The 24,562-nt window shown below is 41.8% G+C and overlaps 2 protein-coding genes across 2 annotated transcripts in view; both read right to left on the reverse strand.

Moving 5' to 3' along the window:
- Positions 1 to 13,422, reverse strand: part of OTOGL (otogelin like) — a 97,647-nt gene extending 84,225 nt beyond the window's left edge. Inside the window, exons 1-8 of the mRNA XM_057429354.1 lie at positions 13,344 to 13,422; positions 12,344 to 12,383; positions 11,221 to 11,269; positions 9,044 to 9,104; positions 6,975 to 7,073; positions 5,288 to 5,442; positions 2,338 to 2,459; positions 107 to 312 (exon numbers count right to left, since the gene is read on the reverse strand). Of these exons, the coding sequence (XP_057285337.1) occupies positions 107 to 312; positions 2,338 to 2,459; positions 5,288 to 5,442; positions 6,975 to 7,073; positions 9,044 to 9,104; positions 11,221 to 11,269; positions 12,344 to 12,383; positions 13,344 to 13,422 (811 nt within the window). The remainder of the gene's footprint in view (positions 1 to 106; positions 313 to 2,337; positions 2,460 to 5,287; positions 5,443 to 6,974; positions 7,074 to 9,043; positions 9,105 to 11,220; positions 11,270 to 12,343; positions 12,384 to 13,343) is intronic.
- A 5,984-nt stretch (positions 13,423 to 19,406) lies between these two features.
- RPS16 (ribosomal protein S16) lies at positions 19,407 to 23,562 on the reverse strand. The gene is made up of 5 exons (XM_057429470.1): positions 23,457 to 23,562; positions 22,627 to 22,728; positions 21,783 to 21,879; positions 19,747 to 19,794; positions 19,407 to 19,601 (listed from the first exon to the last, which is right to left on the reverse strand). Exons 1-5 carry the CDS (start codon positions 23,502 to 23,504, stop codon positions 19,456 to 19,458), a joined length of 441 nt encoding a protein of 146 aa, XP_057285453.1. The 5' UTR covers positions 23,505 to 23,562; the 3' UTR covers positions 19,407 to 19,455.
- Positions 23,563 to 24,562: the final 1,000 nt, after the last annotated feature.

A 24,562-nucleotide genomic window follows, 5' to 3' on the forward strand; every position in this document is an offset into this window, starting at 1 on the left:
TTCTACTGAAAGAATTGAAACAGGACTCTACTTTTTTACAGTATTATATTAAAAGTGAGCATGGAAGCTGTTCACACAAGGGTGTATTTCCAGGCTACTGACTTACTGTTTTGTAGTTTCAGGTCATCATGTTTATTGCCATTAAAATCTCCGCAGAGGCCACAAGGTTTTCCCTTTTGATCTTCTGTCAGCTTGATATAAATACCAGAGTTTCCATCCCAAGCAAGAGAAAAACCAAAGGTGGTCTTCACCAGTATATAGTCAGCCAGTCTCTCAAAGAAAGCATTTCCAATTGTCTGAGGCAAAACTAATCTGAAAAAAATAAATAGCCTCCTTCAGATGAGATAGGTTAGTGATAGAAAAATGTCACATAAAACATCACCTTCTAACTCACTAAACCCCCTTTTCCAGGCGTATACAGTCACTTCCGTTTAGTTCTTCATCATGTTTTTCCTACCTTCTGTTTACTTCTCTATATGCAACATCAAAAATGAATGCTGTTCTGTACACACCTATTGGTTGTACAAATTAGATGCCTGAAAGAATAATGAATCTTTATTTTCAAAGCCTAGCATGGGCACACTGAAGAATACATGACTTCATGAGGCTGCTGCATTGTGTGACACTATGCATGACACTATGACCACCAGCAGCCTTTTTGGGCACAGGGTCATCACTGGGTTAAACATAGAATAGAATCATAGAATAGAATAGTTAGGGTTGGAAAGGACCTTAAGATCATCAAGTTCCAACCCCCCTGCCATGGGCAGGGACACCTCACACTAAACCATGTCACCCAGGACTCTGTCCAACCTGGTCTTGAGCACTGCCAGGGATGGAGAATTCACAACTTCCCTGGGCAACCCATTCCAGTGCCTCATCACCCTAACAGGAAAGAATTTCTTCCTTATATTCAATCTAAACTTCCCCTGTTTAAGTTTGAACCCATTACTTCACCTGACTGCCATGATTTTTCAAATATGATGGCCAGTGGCTTAGCAACTTCATTCCTCAGCTCATTCAGGACCCTCAGATGGATTTCATCAAGTCCCATGGACTTGTGCACATTCAGGTTCTTAAGATGGTCTCGAACCAGATCCTCTCCTACAGTGGGCCTAAAGTCTTCATGCTCACAGTCCCTGTGTCTGCCTTCCAAAACATGGGTGGTGTGGTCAGAGACTTTGCCAGCGAAGACTGAGGCAAAGAAGTCATTCAGAACCTCAGCCTTCTCCAAATCCAGGGTAGCCAGTTCTCCTGAGAGCTTCCGGAGAGGGCCCACATTGTCCCTAATCTGTCTTTTATTTTCAGTGTACCTATAGAATCCCTTCCTGTTATCATTCACATCCCTAGCCAAGTTTAATTCTAACTGAGCCTTAGCTTTCCTAACCTGGTCCCTAGCTTCCCGAACAGCATTCCTGTATTCTTCCCAGGCCACCTGTCCTTGCCTCCACCTTTTATAAGCCTCTTTTTTCCCTCTAAGTTTCCTCAGCAGCTCCTTATCCATACATGGAGGTCTCCTGGCCCTCATCTGCAAATGGAGGAACTTACAGTACAGAACTATTGACCTGTATTGATACTGTGTATCTTCCTCCTTTGGCCAAAGACCACTGGACAATAACACGGCAGTACAGATCCAATCCTAATCTTCCAAAGTAGTTTCTGTTGGGATGAACAGGATCACAGTAGCTATCACTCTCAGATGCTAACAGATACAACATTATATTGAAGGGTATGGCCACAACTCTTTGAAATTTCCTGTACTTTATTAACCAGCCTTGCATTCATCTTTTTACTTATTGAAAAAAAAAAAAGGTAAAATTGAGGGTTTGATGTACCTTAGATATGTTTTGTGGAGTTTTTGCCCAAAAGGAGGCTTAAGATCTTTGATACAACCAATTCAGACTTGTCTAGAAGATTATGTCTTACATTAAGTATTGCTACCAAGAACAAATAATAACTACCTTGATAAAAATGGTATCAGGATGCACCAAGGATTAGCTGGAATTGCCCAATACAGACTTTGTCTATACAAAGTAGGGATGGGTAATTGCCAGGTTGCAGCTGAGAAGTTGAACACAAGATTCATGTGGGAAGCATATGCTATATCTTCACTCAGGTATTACATCTGCACCATTACATCTGCTCACAGGAGAGCTCTGTCAGAGCAGAACAATATAGAATAGTGAGCAACCAATAAACATATGCATCAAACCATTTTCTCTGGCTGGTGTAAAAAGCATTAATTTCCCAAACTCCACACTATCTTTTGGCAATTAAAATCAACCATTTAAAATCAAACCATTAGATCACGTTAAAATCAACCATTAGAACACTTACCTGATTCCATCTTTTCTTACTTCATGTCCTGAAATAATTATTTCTTCTTGGTTTGAAAAAAACAAGCTGATGGACCTCTGACAAGTATATACAGAACCATAACAGTGAGGACTGTTATGAACCTTAGAGAGGAGAAATGTACACACAATAAGAATAAATGTTTGTTCTCAATGATGTCATCAGGTAATTTTTCATAAACTCATATATGATATTCTTCATTTCTATGCACTAATTACTGAAAGAGTTTTACAAATAAATACTTAGAATATAAAAATATCACAAAGATATGCAAAGCTAGAAGTTCACGCTACTCAATACTACTGAGAAATACAGCGAGAGTTTAATAGCACAAATCATCACAAGACAGTGGGTGAAGTACTGGGTGACATAGCCAGTTATTTTATGTAGATGAACTTCAGGGACATAGTAGTGAGATGGCTTGTAACTGTCAACGTAGAGCCTTGTTAATTGCACTGAGGAGACAATTCTATTGCTCTGTTTCTAGAGGTCTGATCTCTAAGAGGGGACTACAAACCAATATAAAACCTCAGTGTAATGCCAGCATTCTCCATGTCAGCTGAGACTGACACCAGCTGAACTACAGCACACCTTTCTGAACTCAGGATCTGTTGAGATTTTGGATATCTACTCTTTGTCTACTGCATGTCTACAGTTTGACGGCAGCCAAGTAGATCTTGCATGAAAAAATGTGTAATCAGACCTTGAAACCAGCATGATAAACTAGCACTCTTTGTATAATCTGGCAAAAAGGAGGCTTCTTTGCACTGCCAGCCTTCTGCATGGCAGATCAGTTACTGCAGAAAAGTCCCTGTTCCCAGACATCACATAGCTTTCGTTGGCCAGGACATTCTCTCAGGACTTGAAAACAGTGGGTTCACATTTACTCTGACTGATGTTAGGGATGTAGGTGTCCAACGCTCTGTGCCTCTGCTCTAAACATTTAACTACACAGTTAATTACACTCAATAGTCTGAATGGATTTTAAGCTCATACCTACTCCAAGGGCTTGACCAAAACTTCAACAGCTTTCATTAATATCACGGAAGCTGAGACACACAAACCTGTGGGATGCCCTAGACTATGGTCTGTGAGCTGAATTTAGACCACACTGATGAGACAGAGGAATGAGTTGCGAATTTTAGGTACCTATCATTTAGGTAAATTAAAATGTAGACAGAGTTCAGATAGCTGGAATATAATTCCTATGAGTGTGTGTCACTGTTATTTGAGAAGGATGGGAGTTGCATTGCCAGTTTCTTTGACAATGTTGTGAAGCTAAATAGGTTACTAACTGGGAAACATCTTGCCAACATAGTAAAGGAAACTTCAAAAGTAACTAGAGCTATCAGGCTTTTTAGAAAAGATCTGTTGGTAAACACATACAGTGGTAACACATACTCAAATTAATCTTCCTAAATTGACACTTAATCCTGGAAGTAAAAACCAGTTACTGTTTCTCTGAGTGAAATAAACCAAAGGAGGGAAAGCATAAGAGTTTTTGCTTATAGTTTATACTTATGCGTAAAGATAATAATAACTAAAGACATCATAAAAGTTACTAGTTCTGATGAATGGCTTTTATGTAAACCTGGACCAAGACAGAAACACAATCAAGGAAAATTAAATAATTCTTGTATTCCTTTTCTAGACAGGTAGATTATTAAAGCCAGAAGGACAATAATGTGAGGATCTGACAAAGTTCTTGGCTCTCCATTGCCCAGCCTGTAGAGATTGCATTGTTTCAACCTTACTTATGACTTTTCTGAATAAACATTTTCAGTTTTTAGCAAAGCATGACATTTATTCCAGCAATTGAATGGTAGTTTCTCTCTTTCTAGAGCAGCTGGAATCCACTCAAATATTGATTCTAAATTTTAATATAAGCTTGGACTTTGGTACAGCATTTTCTGAGAAGTCCTAAAAGATAGCTGCACACAGAATCCAAAGAATTAAAATGAAATCTTGGAAGACAGATGTACCAGCATCTGTCTATAACCTGAGTGAATAGAAATGGTAGTTTTAATGGCAGATTTATCTTCACTAGATGATATTATCTGGGGGAAGAGGAGGTTATGTGTTTGTAAAGGAAAACTAGTCCTTGGAGCAGAAATCAGCATCTAGGTCTGCCCTTGGTCCTGGGGGAACTTTGACCACTAGGGCTCAGAATTAGGATCCCTCTTGTCTCCTCTCCCCTACCCAGTCAGCACCAAATCCCAAACAGTGTGTAAAATGTAATACAATGAGCTCATATCCTCTTCCTACAGTAACCAACAGCCTGATAAATAAGGCAACTTCCTTCAAAGAAGGTATAGGTATGAACTCTCCCTGACCCAAAGTCATTAACCACTGATACTCAGCAATTTGAGGAAATTACTAAAAAGAGTGCCTTCCATGCATAGGTGAAGATGAAGGCTTTTGAGTTGTTAATCTTCGCTGCATGATGTAGAGGTAGTCTAAAAGTAGAATGCAAATCCACAGAAGGGATGGAGGCAGCTCCCCATAGGCATGCCGATGGCTGTGAATTGGTACCCAGTATGCTTGGGAGCCAAGCTCTCAGGCAGGTGATAGCTGCTTGCACTTTACTCAGCAACTCAAATTTTTTTACAACCTGACAGCTAAATTTTATTGCTGTTTCCAAGGTCGGCTTCAGGACTTCTGCTTCCAGAAAAGAGAGATCAAAGATCCTTTTTAGGACAGGGGGAGTAAGAAATACTATTTTTAATATACTGGCTGTTGATTATCATTTCATCAGTGGTTTGAGTTACTGCACATAGGCTTAGACATTTTCCAGCAGCACAGTTTTATATTCAAGTAAGTAATGCAACAGCCTGATCCACTTATTGTCTCTCTATTTATCTTACTTACAATGCAATTCCTGTAATAGAGGAATACTCAGTATGTTATTTCTAGCATATGCTCTCATACTCACCCAAACAGTGTACTGTGGTTCTGGAGTACTGCAGTCTTTTGCAAAAATATAGGAGCAATTTCCTGGGACGTAGTAGTAGATGCCATCAAATGTTTCAAAATGATACTGTCCCCACGATTTGCAAATCCCATCTCGGTCCTTACCAGTGTTGGGTACTGGAGACAACACATTGAGCTTACAAGCAGCACAGTAAAACATTGACAAGTGTCACAGGCATCTACAAAAGTAAGAGCTCAGAAAGGAAATAAGAGCTTAAAAGGAAATACATAGCAAGGACAAAAGATAAACTAATTTCTTCAACTTTAAATATAGTCAGTTTTTACTTTTTATTAATTCTTATGATACAGTTTTAATCATGTGAGATCATTGTAAGTTTTTCATTTTCTTCAGTGGAGACATTTTAATTATTATATACTTCACCTCATGAATCTCAATACCTCATGAATTTCAACATAGCAAAGTGCAAGGGTCTACACCTGGGTCAGAGCAATCCCAGGCACAGCTACAGGTTGGGCAGAGAAGAGATTCAGAGCAGCCCTGTGGAGAAGGACTTGGGGGTGTTGGTTGATGAGAAAATGAACATGAGCCGGCTTCAGTGTGCGCTTGCAGCCCAGAAAGCCAACCGTATCCTGGGCTGCATCAAAAGGAGCGTGACCAGCAGGTCAAAGGAGGTGATCCTCCCCCTCTACTCTGCTCTCATGAGACCTCACTCGGAGTATTGTGTGCATCTGGTGTCCTCAACATAAAAGGACATGGAACTGTTGGAACAAGTCCAGAGGAGGGCCACGAGGATGATCAGGGGACTGGAGCACCTCTTGTATGAAGACAGGCTGAGGAAGTTGGGGCTGTTCAGCCTGGAAAAGAGAAGGCTGCGTGGAGACCTCATAACAGCTTTCCAGTATCTGAAGAGGGGCTATAGGGATGCTGGGGAGGGACTCTTCATTAGGGACTGTAGTGATGGGACAAGGGGTAACAGGTTAAAACTTAAACAGGGGAGATTTAGGTTGAATATGAGGAAGAAATTTTTTACTGTGGGAGTGGTGAGACACTGGCACAGGATGCCCAGAGAAACTGCGGATGCCCCATCCCTGGCAGTGTTCAAGGCCAGGCTGGATAGGGTTTGGAGCAACCTGGTCTAGTGGAAGGTGTCCCTGCCCATGGCAGGGGGATTGGAACTAGGTGATCTTAAGGTCCTTTCTAACCCTGACTATTCTATAATTCTATGAGAAGTAGAGGCAAGAGATTTAGGTCTACTGCAGATCTTGGAAGACAATTCTTGTTGGTCCCTACACACAGAAACCAGAACCCTGCACTGGTTCCAGGAGCCAGTGCATTGAGATAGCTGGTAATTTTATTTGAAATAAGTCACTATTTGTTAGAAAAATGCAGTGACTTTTTGGTTATTCAGCTAGCTAAAAAAAGTTGGCCAGCTACTGGTGTACTAGACAGTGATCTATCTGTTACAGCATCTATGCATCGTTATAGCTCAAGTGCTAAAATGTAGGCATTCCTGATATTGCTTTTTATATATCCTTAATGCATATCATTTTAATCCTATTAGGTACTAGTGGAATGACAGTCCTACCACAGGGGACTCATAAATATGCTGTTAACATTGCAGTTTCAAAAACCTGCACCTCAAGTCTCACTTGAAGCTGAAACTCGCCTCTTTGGGTCCAAAACTCACCAATTTGGCATCTGCTTCCTTGAGCCTGAAATAACTGACAGTCACAGTCACCTGCCTCTGTGCAGGCTGCTCCATTAAGGCACTCCAGGGAACATGAACCTGTAAACAAGCATAGCAGCCTTTTAGAAGATACGGTATTTTGCAAACAGGCTGAGAGATCCACATTAAATCTGTTTATTGTTAAATCATAAGTAGTTATATCAGCTAAGAAAATTAACCAACAACAATCTCCAGTTTTTAACATCTACTTAATTTTATCCTTTGTGTTCCCTGGTTAAAAGAGAAGCAAGGTTCTCTCCCATTTGGTTTGAGACTTGTAAACTAACAAAGGAGCAAAAGGTCAACCTCCTCCCAGCAAACAAAAGGTCAAGTTCCCATGTAAAGAAACCAAATCCCAGTCCTGCTGATCTTGAAATACACAGGACACAGATTATTCTAATTGACTAAATTAAGCACAGTTTATACATGTCCATCTCCTCCCTCCTAAGCATTACAGCAAAGGGTATAGTGACTTTCTGAGCAGTCCAGAATATATAATTTACAGAGTAAAAAAACAATTAGAAATAACCTTCCCTCCATGCTAAAAAAAAGGTTATTTCTGCATAAGAGGTGGCTGGAGTCAGAGACTCCGGATTCCATGGGAATGGCTTGTTTGGTATTATAATTAGTAATTGTTTCCAAAAGCAGTTTCATTAAGGGGTTTTATAGCCTGTTTGGAAGCTTAAACTTCACTGTCATCTAGTAATCATTTGCTGAGGTGGGTTTAAATCATAGTTCCCCAAAAAGCAGGGAAGAAAGGTAGTCCCTTTCCCTACAAAAAGCAAAATTTCATCAGGTTTTGCAGATAGTTGCTTTCCTTCTTGGGGGAGCATGAAAACTCTAGATATAAATGCTTACAATCTTGCTGACAGATTAAAAAAGCATTGTGAAGAAGTAAACGACATAAACAGGCCCTTCCATGCCATGGTAAAGCTGCTAATGACATTAAATGGGAACAAAATGGGACCTTCATAATGAAGCACACACAGAAGTTACAGAAGTTACGGAATGACTAAGAACTTCAGCCTTCACTGTGAAAACTCCTTTCCATGCTTAGTTTTGATTTTTTTCCATTTAAGAATTGCTTTCCAAATATACACAGATACTCTGAAAATACCAACAAAGCAGAAAATGCTGTTTATAGAACAGAACTAGTGTGGAAAACGTCTTTGTTATTGTTAGAATTGTGAGTTGTAAAATTACATATATTTATTTACATGGAAAAACACAACAGAAAGCACCTACCCAGACATATGTATTTTCCAGGAAGGATATCGAAGTTTAGTTGGATACAATATGCTTTTCTGCAAAACAACTTCTGTAACTTGGACCTGCTTTATATGTTTGTACAGTGCTAAAAACCCGTCAGGAGCAGCTGTGTGCTCATTCCCTGAACACCCCTGTCCCTTCACATAACCAGTTACATGCCTCTCAGACATGCTTACATCCTCTGCCAAAGACAGAAAAAGGGGCAGAAAAGAAAAATTGCAATAGAACTACACCTCTAAAACTTTTTTTTTTTAAAGTATTGGTTTAGTTGGCTGTTCCTGGTTTTGAAAATATTTTGAAAGTATTATTTTAACAGGAATTTTCATGCCATCATAGAATGGTTTGGTTTGGAAGGGACCTTAAAAATCATCCAGTTCCAAACCCCTGCCACTAGACCAGGTTGCTCAAATCCCCGTCCAACCTGGCTTTGAACACTTCCAAGGATGGGGCATTCACAACTTCTCTGGGCAACCTGTGCCAGTGTCTCAACACCCCCATGGTGAAGAATTTTCTCTTAATATCTAACCTAAATTTCCCTTCTGTCAGTTTAAAACCATTCTCCCTTGTCTGCTCACTACATGCCCTTGTAAAAAGTCCTCCAGATTTAACATGGATAAAACAAGTAAATAAGACAAGGCATGGTTCTATAGGGGACACAATGAGGAGGGCTTCCGTAACCGACAGTAACACAGGAGAGCTGGTGGGAAGGCAACATTTTCAGGACCATCTCTCCTCTTGCAAGTGAGGATCATGGCACTGACCTCCTGGAGGACTCCGTGTCAAGGCCCCATGAAGGTGTGACAGAGCAGAGGAAGCTTGAATCTGTCAGACAAACATAAAAGCAAAATCAGGGTTTTTGTGCTTTAGGAATGAGCCAATACGAGCTTGAAGCCCTGCAGCCTAACACTGGGTTGGGATTTCTAATACAGAAGAATAATTTGTGGCTCAGCCAGCACATTGAACAGTCATGGGTGTTGAAGGAGGGATTGACAGCATGAGCCAGTGTGACAGTGACTGCAGCAACCAGCATCATGGGGACAAGAAGGTTCACCGATGGCCTCCTTTCCATCCCCTCCTGCACCAATGAATCAGCAAGACTCCACCTGAGAAGTTTTGCATTTACATTTGGAAGGACGAGTAACGGGACAGAGAACACTCCTGCCCTTTTCACTGTGGTCAAATACCAATAGTTGGAGGGCTCAAAGATGTGATATCCATCCATTTCATCCTCTCTCCTAGATCTTGCTCTGTGCTGCATACTGTGGCCACTTCAGCTGCAATGGATTTCATGTCCTCCTTGAAATCCTTCAGAATTGCATTTTGGTTCACCCAAAACAAAAGAGGAGGCGGATCTGCCTGATTTGCTCCCTGTCTTGTTTATGAACCAAGGAACATTGGACTATAAGGAAGCCCTGGATCGGACCCAGAACTCTGCTACTGCAGCTTCTCACGTTGCATTGTCTCTTCCAAGAACTGATCCCACCCCAGGCTGAAAGCACTCCGGGGTTTTTGGCCCCAGTAGTCTGATCGGAAAGTTTATCAGGGTGAAGTGCTGGGTAGTTAAATATTTCACGGCCAGTTTAAATCATTTAGCTTTATAAAGCTTGGCCCTTTTGCTTAAATAGCTCTTCTTCCCTGTGATTATTTGTTCCATCTCTGATGTTCTACGAGAAAAGAGCTAACCCTCTGTGCTCCCACAGACATAAATGCCAGCCTTCAGCTGCACAAGTAAGCAAAATAAATTGTTAAAGTCTTTACTTGTAAGCTAATTTCTTTCTTCACTCCTGCCACCAGTCATTCTCCACTTCTGGAGTTTGAACTAATGGACCTCAAAGTGAACAGCACTGCACAGAGAATGGGTTAGATGAAGTTTCCCTAATGCCTTGCACAATGACATAAAAGTTTCCCTTTTCCAAATGGAAATACTATGTAGGATGAATCCAAGTAGCACAATCCATCTAAAATCAACTTGAAATGGACTTCATCAAATCACCACCTCACGGCCCCTGCACCAAAACTATTCCTGGTCTCCATGGCCTGCTGCTAGCAGAGAGAGAATCCTTTCCCTTCCTGTACAACAAGACCCGTGTCCATTTACCCTGATAGTTACCCAGAGCTGTCCTCATCTGGAAAGCAGTTTTTGGCCTTTACGTTATCTCAGGAAGGCAGAGGGCCCTTGCTGCGAAAGCACTTTCCTGCTGAATGCCCTCCTGAGACACCATCAGTCCTGAGGTCCTATTTCCCTCAGGGGCTCAATTCACCTTAGTGCAGCATTTCACACCAGCTACCTTCTGACTTGGCAGGAGGCACATGGATCTCAAAGTGACTTGGAGAAAATCATCCATGGTTCAGCTGCGGGCTCCCCACAGGACTGTGAGGAGTGATCTCCTTGGGCAACCCATCTGCCCTCACCAAACCCCATTTGTGCTCTGTAGCCTGAGGTGTGTACCAGCAGGGGAACGATATTCCCCTGTTTACTATTAAGTTTCAGCACAACATTGCTGAGATACAGCATTGAGGCAGCAGTGGACCAGAGTGGTAGGCACCAGGGCAGGGCTGGAGCCACCACTGCACCACATGTGGGAGGGGTCCTTGCTGGTGGTGCTGCCATCATGGCTCCCACCAAACTAACAGCTTTCCAGGGCTTTCTGTTCCCCCTCACAACAGACAAAGGAATCACAGGTTTATTTCCTGTGGTGTGCGTCAGTCAGCTCGTCAAGGGGTCACCCACCAGGTGCTTTGCTGAGAGAGGATGAAGGCATGAGGGCATGGGCTCAGGAGGAGGGTGAGCAGGTATATAGCTGCTGCTCCTCAACACTGTCCTCCTGTTACTGCTGCCCTTCTCCTCACAAAGGCTCCTTTGTAAGCATAGCAAAGACCCAGAGCAGAAAAGCAGGAAGGGTTTTCCCTCCCTCCTGCTTTTGGAGGTATAACCTACCTCGGCTGTTACGAGATCTCTTTTCTCTCTTGTTGCATTAAAGTCATTTCTGGAAGAAAACAAAAAGGATGTTGTATAATCAAAGGTCCCCGGAGCAACCTGAATAAGCAGCTCCCCAGAGAGAAGCGTTTCTCTCTGATTACCATCACTTTATCAAAGCAGTCTTTCTTGGGTTAACATTTTAAAAGGTGGTTTTTTTCTTTCTTTTTTGTGTGATCTCATTTTACAGAATTGGGCAGCACTCTGGCATCTGCTTGCACAGGGAGGTACCTGGAGCTTGTGGAGGAGATGTAAATAGGCAAAATAGGCTTACATGACAGGATACAAACTTGTAAAGCAGCTTCATATTTACTTGATGCTGCGTGTGAGTGGCTGTGAGTTCCCTCAAGTATTATTTGAATATACCATGATGCTACTTGCAATAGCAAGAGATAACTCTCCAGCTTTTATTTCCTTAAATTTCTGATTAAGATTAGAAACAAGAACAAACTTAGTTTTATCAACAGTCCGAGATGGCATATCGTCTGACTTGCATTCACTAGATGTGTTAGACATCATTAAACATCTGAAGGTATGTCTGACTGGGTGCTTCTATTGAAACTGATGGTATAGTTCCCATTTAATTCAATGGGATCAGGAACATTCCCTAGTTTGGGTTTTGTTTGGATTTTATCTTCTACATGAAAATTTGTATTGAAAATGTTTATCTTAAGGCTGTATAGCACTTACTTTTCTGTGCTTCAAATAGCAGCTAGGATTTTATCATGCAATTAAAACTGCTGAAGGATACTCATTTAATGTATTTTTCCAGTCACAAAATCATGATCTCATGCTGGTTTCATTCCATTATTCCTCTAAGCTTTCTCAACAGCATAGAAGTATCACTTTTCATAAGGACCTCCATTTTTCAAACAATTTTCAAACAAAGGACCCATGCCCTTCATGTAAAGTCTTTGAAAAGAGTTGTAAACATTCTGAAGGTGTGTTTTACATCCAATGTACACGTACATGACATTTTACATGTCAAAATCAAGGCTGTATTTTACTTTCTAATTTGTACTGTGTCACACTTTTTCATTCTTGTTCTGTTTGTAGGACTTAACAGGTAAGGGAAAAAACTTACCTTGAATCTCTTCTCAAAAGAGAAAGCTTGCAATAAGATCCTGTAGATTAAAAAGTCACCAAGTTAAATGTTTTTTCTACAGTTTGTCAAGTTTAAAACAACTCTATTGAACTTTGCTCTTTAATGATCCTAAGTTTTCCAGAGCACCTTCACACAAACTTTTTCTGTTTCCAAAGGATGTAGCACTACATGCTTTTCTTCTTGAGAATTTGACTCTCAAGTACTGACCATCAAGTTCCCAGCATCTCAGTTCTGGTATGTGCTACCAAGAAAAAAAGCAAAAATTTCATAGTTCTTCAGAGGCTCAGAACAAAACTGATAAAATACAAGAGGTGCTCTGAGCTTTCCAGGATCAGACTTCAAGGGTGGATAGCTATGATCATTTTCTGAATGTTACCTGTAAGACTCAACTGAAAATCATTTAAAATTCTCTGGAGTTCAGGCTTTTTAAAACAAACAATATAAACCCCCCTGCTTTTTTTCTCATATTGCCTTAGAAATCTCTATAATTACTGGAAGAAAACTATCTATGATTCATTTGTATAGAAAAGAAGATAATTTCTATAACTAGAAGAGTGATTATTCACCCCAGCATTCTAAATATGTTTAAACAAATGGCAGGTGCAGTCTCTTCAAACAAAATCATACCCCATTGAAGATCATTAGGTGCTTACTCATCTGACAATAATGACAAGATGAAAAAAAAAGTCTAAAATTTTGTTCCTAAATAATTGTTTTGTAACAAATTCAGACATAAAAATGTGTCTTAAGTAAAGGAAAAAGAGCTGTGTTTTAGTTTCTGCATCTGTGAGAGAGAATGGCGATATACAGTATTTTAACCTGTGTTAAAAAAAAACCTTTTCTATGTATGAATTCCAGAAAGGGTCAAAAAAGTTGCTTTGTAATGATAGAAAAAGAAGAAGCTGTAATATTAAAATATTTAGGAAAACAAATCCTTGTAAAAATTAGCATTATATAGAAAATGGAATAAAGTTCTTACCTTGCAAAGAGGACAGCAGTGAATGAAGCATGAATATACTCCACAGTATCATTAAACTGAGTTTTCCCACAATGTTCATTTCAGTATAACTTAGTAACAGGAAACTTATCCAAATTAATGACTTTGATTATGATGGCATCTTAGAAGTAGGTATCTCTACAGTGTGTTTAAATCCTTCAAAAGCTAGATAGTTGGATGCATTATTTAAAATAATGCAATGCAAAAAAGGAAAAGAAAAGGAGACATCAAGTTTGGTAGCTACAAACAAGTTCAGGAGCTTTTCAAGCACTGCATACTACTTTCTGGCTGCATGTCTCTCATTAGTAATGCATAGTAACTCTTCAGCAGAGTCTGTATTGGTTACACTTTGACTAGACCTGCGAGTATTACTCCTCTGTTGAATTGAATCAGCCCTTTATAACATAGCAGACAATGACAGAAATGTTGCCACAACATGATAGTTTGAGAGTTCCTTCAGTCGTCACACACCTTTGTGTGCTTTGAGGCTTGCACTGAGTGTTATTTTACTGCTTATTACAGTGAAATACCTTTGCAAGACCCTGAAATGATGCTATTTTATAAACTGTAACTAAATGGTTTGAGAAAGTAACATATAATGTTCCTTATCTATCCTAAAAGGAGAGACATGAACTTCCATTTCACCCAAATGAAAAATTATTACATTTTAAAATAGAAAAGTCTTACCTGCTTTATCCAAATATTAACAGAATCATTAAAAATTGTGCTTTTAAAGATACATATAATGCTAACTGAAACTCCTACTACTCATGTTATTTTGAGATTGGGATCACTGGTAGTCCAAGGATAATTACTGCAAAATGACATGTGCTATCACACTATGCTGTGTTTGGAGTATCTCTTAAGAATTAATTTATTACGGTTGGATCTGAGAAGCTGCCATTCACATAATTCACATTTCAAGAGGTTTTTTGCTTTGTTTTTACTTCTGACTATCTAGGGATAGATAGAGACCACCAGAGTGGTCCAAAACTACTCCGGAGTGCCAGAGAAGCAAAAGAAGGAAGTTCCTGATCCAAATTACCACACTGCTGTAGTTATACTCACAGACTGTGAACTATTCAGCAGCACCTATCAACATTTCACCCTCTCATAAAGCTACTCTTAGAGGATCAAGCGGAGATGAACCCAAGCTTTAGAGTTTCCGAATTCCATTACCAGTCTCTATGCTATCTTACTTTCAAGCTAAGTCTGGTTTAGAAACCCTTTCAAACTCCTCTGAGAAGTCTGATCTTGAATTCTTTCCTTCCTCAAGACTGTATTTCACACCATGCTTCATATGCAGCTTTAAAAATAAATCTTTCCATTAACAAAAATGAACTCTCAGTTTAACTGAAATTATCCTTTTAACGTATATTAATATATACTTATATATTAATATAAATTAATATATATATTAATATTCGATGAATGTTAGTATTTTTGTTGTTTAACTTCTAATATTTAAGAAGTAGACTAAACCTCATCAGCTGCAAAGGGATTTTGTAAGAGTCAGAGCAAGAGGCTTCGCTAGGTCTGGGTATCTCTCCTTAAGGCAGGGTAGGAAACAGCACATTCTCAAGTATATTAAGGATGTTAGCTAGTAAGGAAAAAGAATTATTCAGCCACCTACACTGAACTATAACTCAGAGGACTATATTAAGAATCAAATTATATCGAGGTAATGATACACACTATATACACAAGTAATAAAATACTAGCAGATTGGGACTTCTGAAACATCTGAGCAGAAAAAAATGCATTAGAAAATACTTTTGTAAGAAAACAAGCAACACAGATCACAGTGATCTACACTTCAACATGCTACTGTTACATTTTTAGGTTACAGATTTTTCTTTTAAAATATTATTTAAACATTTAAATATTAATACATTTCTATATTACAGTGAAAATTTGCCCCAAATTTTCCAACAAAACGTTTCCGAGGACTTATCTATAGACTTTATCTATATCTTACACAGTTTATTAGGATTATAAATAGTGGGCTAGAAAATAACTGCCTTCAGTGCCACGGGTATAAGCATGCCCTTGTTTGGAATTGGGTCCGTTGTCGTCATTAACGAAACACTGTACTTTTTAGAGCTCACACTCCAGCCTTCACTGAATTGGTATTTTCAGTTCAAGTGAGGCCACATCTTGATGTGTGCACCTGATCTTCCTAAGGATTGGCATCAGTGAAACTAAGGAAGGAACTGGATGATAACAAGGTTCTGAGCATTTCTTCTCTTCCAAGACCCACCTCCACAACTGCTCAAGAACCTCGCCACGGGCTTGAAGACCAGACTGTTACTGTTTCTGTGTGGAAGGGTGCCTCTGGCCAGAGCAGATGCTCAGTGACAAGAGCTTGATTGCCATCCTTGCAGAACCAGGGCATCACGAAAAGAAACATTTCTATGAACAGGTTCTCTCCTTGCACCTCCGAACTTCACGGTAGTTACGCTTCCCCAACGAGGTTAAGCCCTCTAGTGGGTGATCAGTAACTAACCATTAGAATAAAAGTCTCCAGCCACCCAGGACACCAGCCTGATTCCATGAATATTTCTCATTTAGAAAGCAAGTCTGTGGGGATGACAACACTCGACAGGATTAACGGGGCATTTTTATAGGCTCAGAGTTCAGTTCAGAAAGCATTTTTATTACGCTAAGAGCCTTTTGGTTGAAGGAATGACATGCAGATATCATCTCTGGATATATTAGTAGCAGTGTAAGTTTTATTTTCAGCCTTTCCATTAAAGAACAGCAAAACAAAAATCTCCAATTGTTACAAGCCCTTCTGTGGCCAGAAAAAATGATACATCAGGTTTTCCCCATAACTGTGAAATCTACCCCTCAGGTTACTGGCATCAGGTATTGCATCTCCCCTTGCCTCCCCCAGTTTCACACCACCATAACTTTATGTCCTCTCTTTTTTGCCTGCAACTGACAGCTCTAACAGCTAGGCAAAAATCACTTTTGGACAAGCCATGGCGTAGTGTACGTATGTGCCAACTGGCAGGCCAGTACACGCTTCCTATGATATGAGTGAGCCCTTGCTTTTCAGTCACCACATGAGCCAAACAACTAGAAGGCTTATTTTTCCTCAGCCAAAGCTAATTAACATCCATCAAGATGCCAGTTTTCACTCATAGGAATTCAAGTAATCACATTTGAATTTAGCCCTGCGTAGCAGCTTTTCCTTAGAAAGCCAGGCTAGGAGGCAGAACATTACAATTTTACAGCAGCCCAAGAGCCGGAAAAAATTGTGAGCAACTCTACAACAAGGTAGAAACTCTTGAGGAACTCGCTGGATGAGAAATGGGTGCAGAAAGGGGAAACTGAGGAAAGCAGACAATGCGTGTTGTCAGATAGAAAACAAGTGTCTAGAATAGAATATCTCATTCACTTGATGTAAGACAAAAATCCTGTTATGTAAATCAGTGACAGGATATACAACAGTGCCCTCTGCTTCAGCAGGTGCATGAGGGGGTTGAACAAGAGTGTTCTGCTTCTATTCAGGTCGTGTAATGCAGTGTTTTGTAGCAGATGCCAACAGCTAAAATGGGAGATGGATGGAGAATTCCTTTTCAGAAGGAATTTGGTAATGTTACACATGTTAACTCTCGAATAACTACACTTGAGTGAACATGCCTTAAATGCCTTTCTACAGAAAAAACATACATCATCACAAATGTCAACATTTATAAAAAGCCATGAGCACCTATTTTCCTAAACTAAAGCGAAAGGGCAGAATTGTCCTATTCTTTCGAGTTCCCCAGCCCAAGTCACAAAGGAAGCTGGTTTAACTGTGTTGACCAAGTACACTGAAATGACCTACCATTAAACAAGTGAGAGAATACCACATCACTACAAAGCTCAACAAAAATCTCAAGTGTCAAGGTACTCACACACCAATACTGAAATTGCAGTGTAAGTGTAAAATAGACACAGGAACACCGGACTTAGAGAGCAACCCAGCAGAAGCTGGGCTTTCATTTGGTTAGTCTCCAACATTTCTTCAATTCCTCTCCAAACTGGTTTTTAAACAGAGAACAGTTGAGGTTTGTGCCTATGCCTGTTGGGTCAGCTCACACCTAAGACCTCACTCGCAACTCTTTCACGGGACAAAACAGACCTTTCATATAGCCTTTTGTTGGCACATCCTATGTCTTGTCCTGGGTTCAGCAGTAGCAGTCATTTTTCTCCTTGGTAGCTGGTGCAGTGCAGCGTTTTGACTTTCAGCTTGGGAACAGAGCTGATAACAAGGATGTTTTGGTTTGGCCAAGGACTTTGTGAGCCTCATGCTCTGCCAGGGAGGAGGGGAAGCCGGGAGGAAGCAGAGACAGGACACCTGACCCAAACTGCCCAAAGAGGTATTCCATACTGCAGCACGTCATGCCCAGGAGGTAACTGAGAGCTACCTGGAAGGGCTGGAACTACGGGGTTGGAGGAGGCATCGGTCAGAGCTTGGTTGGGCTGGGGGGGGGAGTTATCGGTCAGCTGGTGGTGAGATGTTATATTCTCTTCCCTTGTTATTTCCTTTATCATTATTATCATTGGTGGTAGCAGTAGTGATTTGTGTTATACCTTAGTTACTAAACTGTTCTTATCTCAACCCGTGGGAGTTGCATTCTTTTCGATTCTCCTCTTCGTCCCTCTGGGAGTAGGGGGAGGGAAAGAAGGGGGGGAGTGAGTGAACAAGTTACCTGACTGGGTTTTAAACCACGACAGTCTTCCTCAGAACTTGACTCTTTTTTGTCCCTGAGACCATTTCCAGAAAGAAAATCTTCAGTGGACAAGAAACTGGAACTTCCCCACCATTTCACGTTTGACAGACACACCCTAGCTAGATCTTTGAAAATTACTGTCAGATTTTCAACTCCAGGTTTTTCCCATTTACTTCCCTAAGGTCTTCAAATTGTCTCACCTGGCTCATGACATAAGCAACTGTTTGGCTTCCAAAGGAATGTTGCCTTTTATTTTTGTTGAATCATTTAAGGTTATTCTTCAGGTCTGCATCCCTCTGTGCCTGTACTGTGTGAGCATGTAGTTGAAGGATGACTCACTCAGGCCCAATCTTATTTATAACACAAAATCCTTATGTTTCACATTTACAAAATACTATTTTAAATATGAATATATGGTGTTTTGTTATTTTAAAAATAAGTTTCCTAGACTTGGATATCCTAATCCAGAAAACTGCCTATTATTTCATACAGCAAGAAAACAAACTTCCAGAACTAATTGGGTTTTGACAATATAAACTTTAAATGCATACTTCAGAATAGCTGCTTGAATACCCACTTAGCCCAACGTTGTGGGAATTAGCCTTAAGAGGATAAATTCCTTGCCACTGAGCAGGCACAAGTCACAGCAGCCCATGATGTCAGACAGTATTCATTGACATGTAATACTCCATAGCGGTGTTTGGAACTTCACTCTTGGTGTGGTATTTCAAGGAAAACAGAAGTCCTTTGCAAGAACATGAACTGCCAGCACCAACATGCATGTGGAGACATACTTCATGTGTTGCGTTACACTAGGGTGGCATACTAAGGCAAGCCACCTAACACACAATAGAGAAGTTACTACCTGGGAGTCACATCCACATTTTTGTGCAGTACTGAATAATCCTGTAAACAGACCAAGACATTTTCATATGGGAAGAACATAAGCTACTTATGTTCTGGTTTGTGACACCAGAAGAGTGGCCATCTAGGAACTAGAAAGTCTGCACATCTGTTTCAATTTCCCAGAAAGGCAAAGATTGAACTCTGCTTTAACTAACTACTATACCATTGTATGTACACACAAAAAACTAGGATGTAAACCTTCACATTCTGCTAACCACACACTGATCAACAGGAGAAAGCTCTTTCTTATTCCCAAGACCCAATATATCTACACTTACTTACTATGAAGGCATAAAAGAGAACTGCCAACAGCCCTCTGATTTTACTTTAATGCCCATAAATTTGTGCATCAATCTTAACAGTGAAAAAAATCTCTGTTCACCCAACAGAAAAAAAAACACCATTTACAAACATCAAAATTATCAAATCGTGTTTATTGACTGACACATGACTGTAGAACAATTTTAACGGTAAGACTTCTGGTAGCGTGCACGAGCACCAGGTCCTCCAAATTTCTTGGATTCACAACGGCGTGGATCTGCAACCAGCAGAGTCCTGTCATACTGGATTAGAATATCCTTGATCTCTTTCTTGGAAGCTTCATCAACATCTGTTAAGAAAAACAAAAATTAAAATCCTCAGTTTAGGAAGATTTCTGCGGAGCAAATCTGTATTAACATTTTTTTCCCCCCATCAAAACTACCAGAAGCCATACACTTCCACTTAAGGTTAACACAACAATCAAAACAACTTACATTTTTGATAGTAAGCCACTAGTGCTTTGGAAATAGCCTGACGGATAGCTGTTAAAAAAAAATGGATTAGTAAAGATTGCAACTGTATTTAAAACTTAAACACAAAGAGCCAGTTATCTGAGAAGCTGTCTTGCTTTCCCCCAGATTGTCCTTTCCCTCCTTCATCTCCCCTCCCATGTATCCCATGTGACCTTTACTTTGGCAAATCTGAAGGAACCCGTGCCAAGGGGCCACTCACAATTCATTTGAGAGCTGACAGCCAAGGAATTGTTCAAGGGCAGTTTCAAACATCTCCCACATACTAACGTAGGTTCATCTTCCACCTACAAGCAGCCAATTTCTAAATCCTTAGAAACACAGTTCTTTGTAATAGTTCTCTGAAACAGCTGTACTTTCTGACAAGGATAACATTGATCACTGTGCTCAAAGACTAAGGAGGCAAAAGGGACAGCAAGAAGGTATGAGCAGTTCTTCTAGCAATCCTCAACACAACAAGCCTGTAGCATAGCACTACAGGAACCTAAACTCAAAGCATGTGTATGGGAATAACTGCAAAGGTGCGGTTAGGTTGTTACCTGTCAGAACATCAAGATGAAGATTCCTATGATAACCTGAATTTTCTGAGAAAAAGCAAATGCAATCTACTCCTAAACTAAAACATGTCTCTGCTCTTTAGGCAGCTTCAGCTCCACTTTAGCCTATACCCAAACCAAAATAGCAGCTTATAATGTGTAAAGAGCAACTCTATCAACAGTTAGCAAAAGTATGTCCTCCATCTTCTTTGCAAAGGGAGAAAACCGACCCTTTGCAGGTCAGCTGGAATATGCCTTGAATAACATGGTAACTTGCAACTGAATATATAACCTCTAACAATAAAACCCCTTTTCCCTTCCCAAAATCTTTCTGCTTAGCTGAACTGTCCCATCACACTGCAAGACGCAGACTGTTTCCTCACATTCCCTTAAAATGTTACCAATTCACTTCATTCAACTTACTACAGATGTTACAGCTTTGCACATAAAATACAACCAGTAAGCCCTTATGAAAAACTACATTTACACAGTGGAAAAAGGAACAGACCATAAACATGTGCAAGTTACTATTCTAAACTCAAGCCTCTTAAATACATGTCTGTGCTGGGTCTGGCTGAGCTCAAGTCAATTTTTCCCACAGCAGCCTTCCTAGTACTACTGTTGGTAGCTAGGTGTTTGTAACACACTGGTGTTTTGGCCACTGCTTAGCAGTGCTTGCACAGCATCCAGGCTGCCTCTCCAACATTCCTTGCTCACCAGCAGGCCAGGGGTGAGCAGGATCTTGGGAGGGGACACAGCCAGGACAGCTGACCCAAACCGACCAAAGGGATATTCCATACTGTACGGCAATAAAAGCAAGGAGGAAGATGGACATTTGTTATTATAACATTTCTTATAAGGAACACTGTGTACTGAAGCCCTGCTTCCTGGGAAGTGGCTGGACATCACCACTTGATGGGAAGTAGAGAATAAATCTTCAGTTTTCCTTTGCTTCCACACACAGCCTTTGCTTTTTAAACTGCCTTCATCTTTGCAGATGGCAATTTTTATAAGAGCAAGTAGTGATAGCAAAAGGGGAAATGGCTTTAAACTCAAAGAGGGTACATTTAGATATCAGGAAGAAGCTCTTCACCATGAAGGTGGTTAAAGTGCTGAAACAGGTTACCCCAAGAAGTTCTGGCTGCCCCATCCCTGGCAAGTGTTCAACGCCAGGTTGAACAGGGCCTGGACCAACCTCGTCTAGTGAAGGTGTCCCTTCCTGTGGTGTGGCAGGGGGGTTAGAACTGGATGATCTTTAAGGTCCCTTCCAACCCAAACCGTTCTGTGATTCTATCTAGACCCATGAGGGTTTTTTTTCCATCTTTTTTTCTCTCTGTTCCTGTCCTGCTGAGCAGGGGAGTGATAAAAGCGACTTTGGTGGCCACCTGGCATCCAGTCAGAGTCAACCCACCACAGCGGCCTGACCTGTTTTAGCCCACACCAGATTCCTGCAAAAAATCATACCGTAGATTTGTGCTACGTGACCACCACCCTTCACACGGACTCTGATGTCAACACCAGCGAACCGTTCCTTCCCCAGGAGGAGGACAGGTTCAAGCAGCTTGGAAATAAAATAGAAAGAAAATTCACTGGTGATCAGAAACCACAAGGATTAGCACTTACAGTAAGTTTACAAAATGTGAAGTTATGCAAAGTTCTGAAAAACAAAGCCATGATTTTAGAAGCATACACCCAAATTAAGTACAACTCTTGCAGGGTTCTCTGCTAGTTCATCTACTAGTGGCGTTATAAATCTACTAAGTCTTGAATTTATTTAAGTTTCAGAAATCTTTACAGCAAAGCACATGCATACAGGAATTAAGAGCAAGGGAACAGTTTAAGTAGAATGCTGTAACTACATCATAAAACCAAAATGAGTTTATAAAAATTGAAGATCTGAAGTAGTCTGAGGCAGTTTTTTCCACTACACATTACACCTTACACTCATGTAATCAGTTCTAGATTCAATCAGCAGTGTTTAAACAGCTATTAAGTCCTACACAATCCTTTAAAAAGGAGGGCTTTAAGTCCTCCCATTTTAATTTAATAAAATAGACGTAAAGTGCCAAAAATACTTCATATAATTACATTAGCATACATGAAGCCAGTTAAGCAAAAAGCCCAGCCTTCCCCATAAGGAAACCACAGGCGGTCAAGCTTCTGAATTTTTCATGACAGCATTTCCGGTAAAAACACACCAAAACTTTTGTACTGTCAGTGAAGCAAGCAACTCTTCTCCATCACCAAGCAATTATGTATATAATGACATTTTAATATCTAAGCGGGAGGAGTCTGGGTCGATGCTTACCTTATACTGCAGAGTTCTGGGCTCAATCATTTCCAGAGGTCTTCCATTCACCTTAATGAGGCCATTTCCCCTCTTGCAGTGGGCAACAGCGGTTGCTGTTTTCTAAAAATCCAAATGCATATCAGTACAGAATTTCATTTTGGCACTGGCAGTGTTAAATTATAATTAACAACGTAAAAATCTTAGGTTCAGACTCAAGATCAACATCTCACACTAAACAACAACCCCTCCTTAAACTCCCCAGGTATCAAGGCACCATCTTAACAAAACTATATTTAGTTCATCATTATCAATGCGACAGTTATAAGACTTAATGATAAATGGAAGATACCCTCTCCGTTCTGCAACAAGGTATTTCCATGACTCATTTCCTCCAAAGCGCCTGTTACCTAGAATTACTGGCGCAGTGGGAACTTTACCTTACCACCACCATCTCTTAACACGACTCTCACATACCGGCAATAAGGCAGGACCCTGTGGCCTGGGGACGACAGCGGCGGCCGCTGCCGAGTACTCTCAAGAGAACGGACAAAACTCCGACCCAGGGGCCCCAGGCCCATTCCCAAAGAAAGAGAACCCGTCCCCCCACTTCGGCACGGCGCCGGGGACGGGATGCGGTGCAGCACCTACGGAACGGGACACGTGCTCTGCCAGCAGGCCTCGCCACGGCGGGCCCTCCCTCGCTCCATCCCCGCCACACGACCCTGCCGAGCAGCCGACGCCCCTGCTCCCTGGCTGGGGCCGAAAGACACCGCGTACGCAAGGCCACAGAGTGCGGCCCAGCCCGAGAGCGAAGAGACGATGAAGCGGGGGCTGCGCTCCGGCCTCACCTTGCGGCCGAAGACCTGGACGCTCTGCAGGGGCCCCTTGGCCGGCATGGTGACTCCTGCAAGAGAGAGAGAGAGAGAGGCTGCGTTAGTGCGGCATGGGGACAGAGCACAGCACGGCAGCGGGGGGCAGAACCCCCGCGTACTCACCCTCTCCTCAGCAGCGGCACCAGGAAAAGGGCGAACGGGGCTTCCCAGCCTCTTCTCAGGGGCAGCCGGGCCGCAAAGCGCAACGTCGTCTTCCGGCAGTGCGACAGTGCGCCCAGACACCTCTCTCCCATGCGACCGCGCTTTGTGGCAGCTGGAGCGGGGCGGGCTGGGGAGCGCGGTTGCTGCTAGCAGCCCGGGGCGGCCCTCCCTGTGGAGGCGGTGAGGCTCGGCGGGGGGGCTGCGCTTCTGGCTCTGCTGTTCCTTCTGGCGGGGCTGTGTCTGCTTCCTCCCCGCTAACACAGAGGCGCGGCACCCGGACCTGCAGCCGCCCCCAGGGGATTGGTGGGCACCGGGGAAGGTTTAGCGGAGTGGACCGGGCTTTTTGTGAGGCTTCCCAGCTCCACCTCTGCGTGGTGGTGTAGGGTCAATTTCCTCAGAATTACCTCACTTTATCCCTTTGGTCGCCTTCATCCGGAGTGCTGTTGGACTCCGCAGACGCTGAGCAGGCTTTGCCCCCCTTTAAGACGCCAGCTTCTGTCACCTGAAGCTTGCGTGCCGAGTTAATGCTGCTGCTTCTGAATGTGCCCGCCGGGGATGTCCCGCCGTTCCACGGGAGGAGCGCAGGCCCTGACCGGGGTTGGGTGTCACTTCTGGGTGACCGGTTCAGCACCCTGGGGGAGGGCAGCCCGTCCTCAGATGGATGAGGTTAGGGTAGGGCGAGGAGGAGCGGCGGGGAGAGAGATAACCCACGGCACCAGCTGTGACATGGATTACAGCAGCTTGAAGGACCTCTTGAGAGGGATAGAGGGGATGCGTAGCCTGGGAGAGGCTGTTTCTTCAGTTACTTAGGAAACATCTAGTGGCGACACCGAAGTGTACTTTCCGCTGGGTATTGCCATCACAAGCAGAACCCAGCTGGGCTTCTGGTATAAAGACAACAAAACGGTGCCTTCCCTAAA

The sequence above is a fragment of the Pezoporus wallicus genome, unplaced genomic scaffold, assembly GCF_028554395.1.
Source record: "Pezoporus wallicus isolate ANWC-B61680 ecotype Strahan unplaced genomic scaffold, APGP_CSIRO_Pwel_v1 contig_5069, whole genome shotgun sequence".
Taxonomy (NCBI): Eukaryota; Metazoa; Chordata; class Aves; order Psittaciformes; family Psittacidae; genus Pezoporus; species Pezoporus wallicus.

Coding starts and splice junctions, on each gene's coding strand:
- RPS16 (XM_057429470.1), bottom strand. CDS start 23,504: ATGCCGGCCAAGGGGCCCCTGCAGAGCGTCCAGGTCTTCGGCCGCAAG. Junction 21,880..22,626: donor CCAGAACTCTGCAGTATAAG/GTAAGCATCGAC, acceptor TTTATTTCCAAG/CTGCTTGAACCTGTCCTCCT. Junction 19,602..19,746: donor AGTGGCTTACTATCAAAAAT/GTAAGTTGTTTT, acceptor TTTTCTTAACAG/ATGTTGATGAAGCTTCCAAG.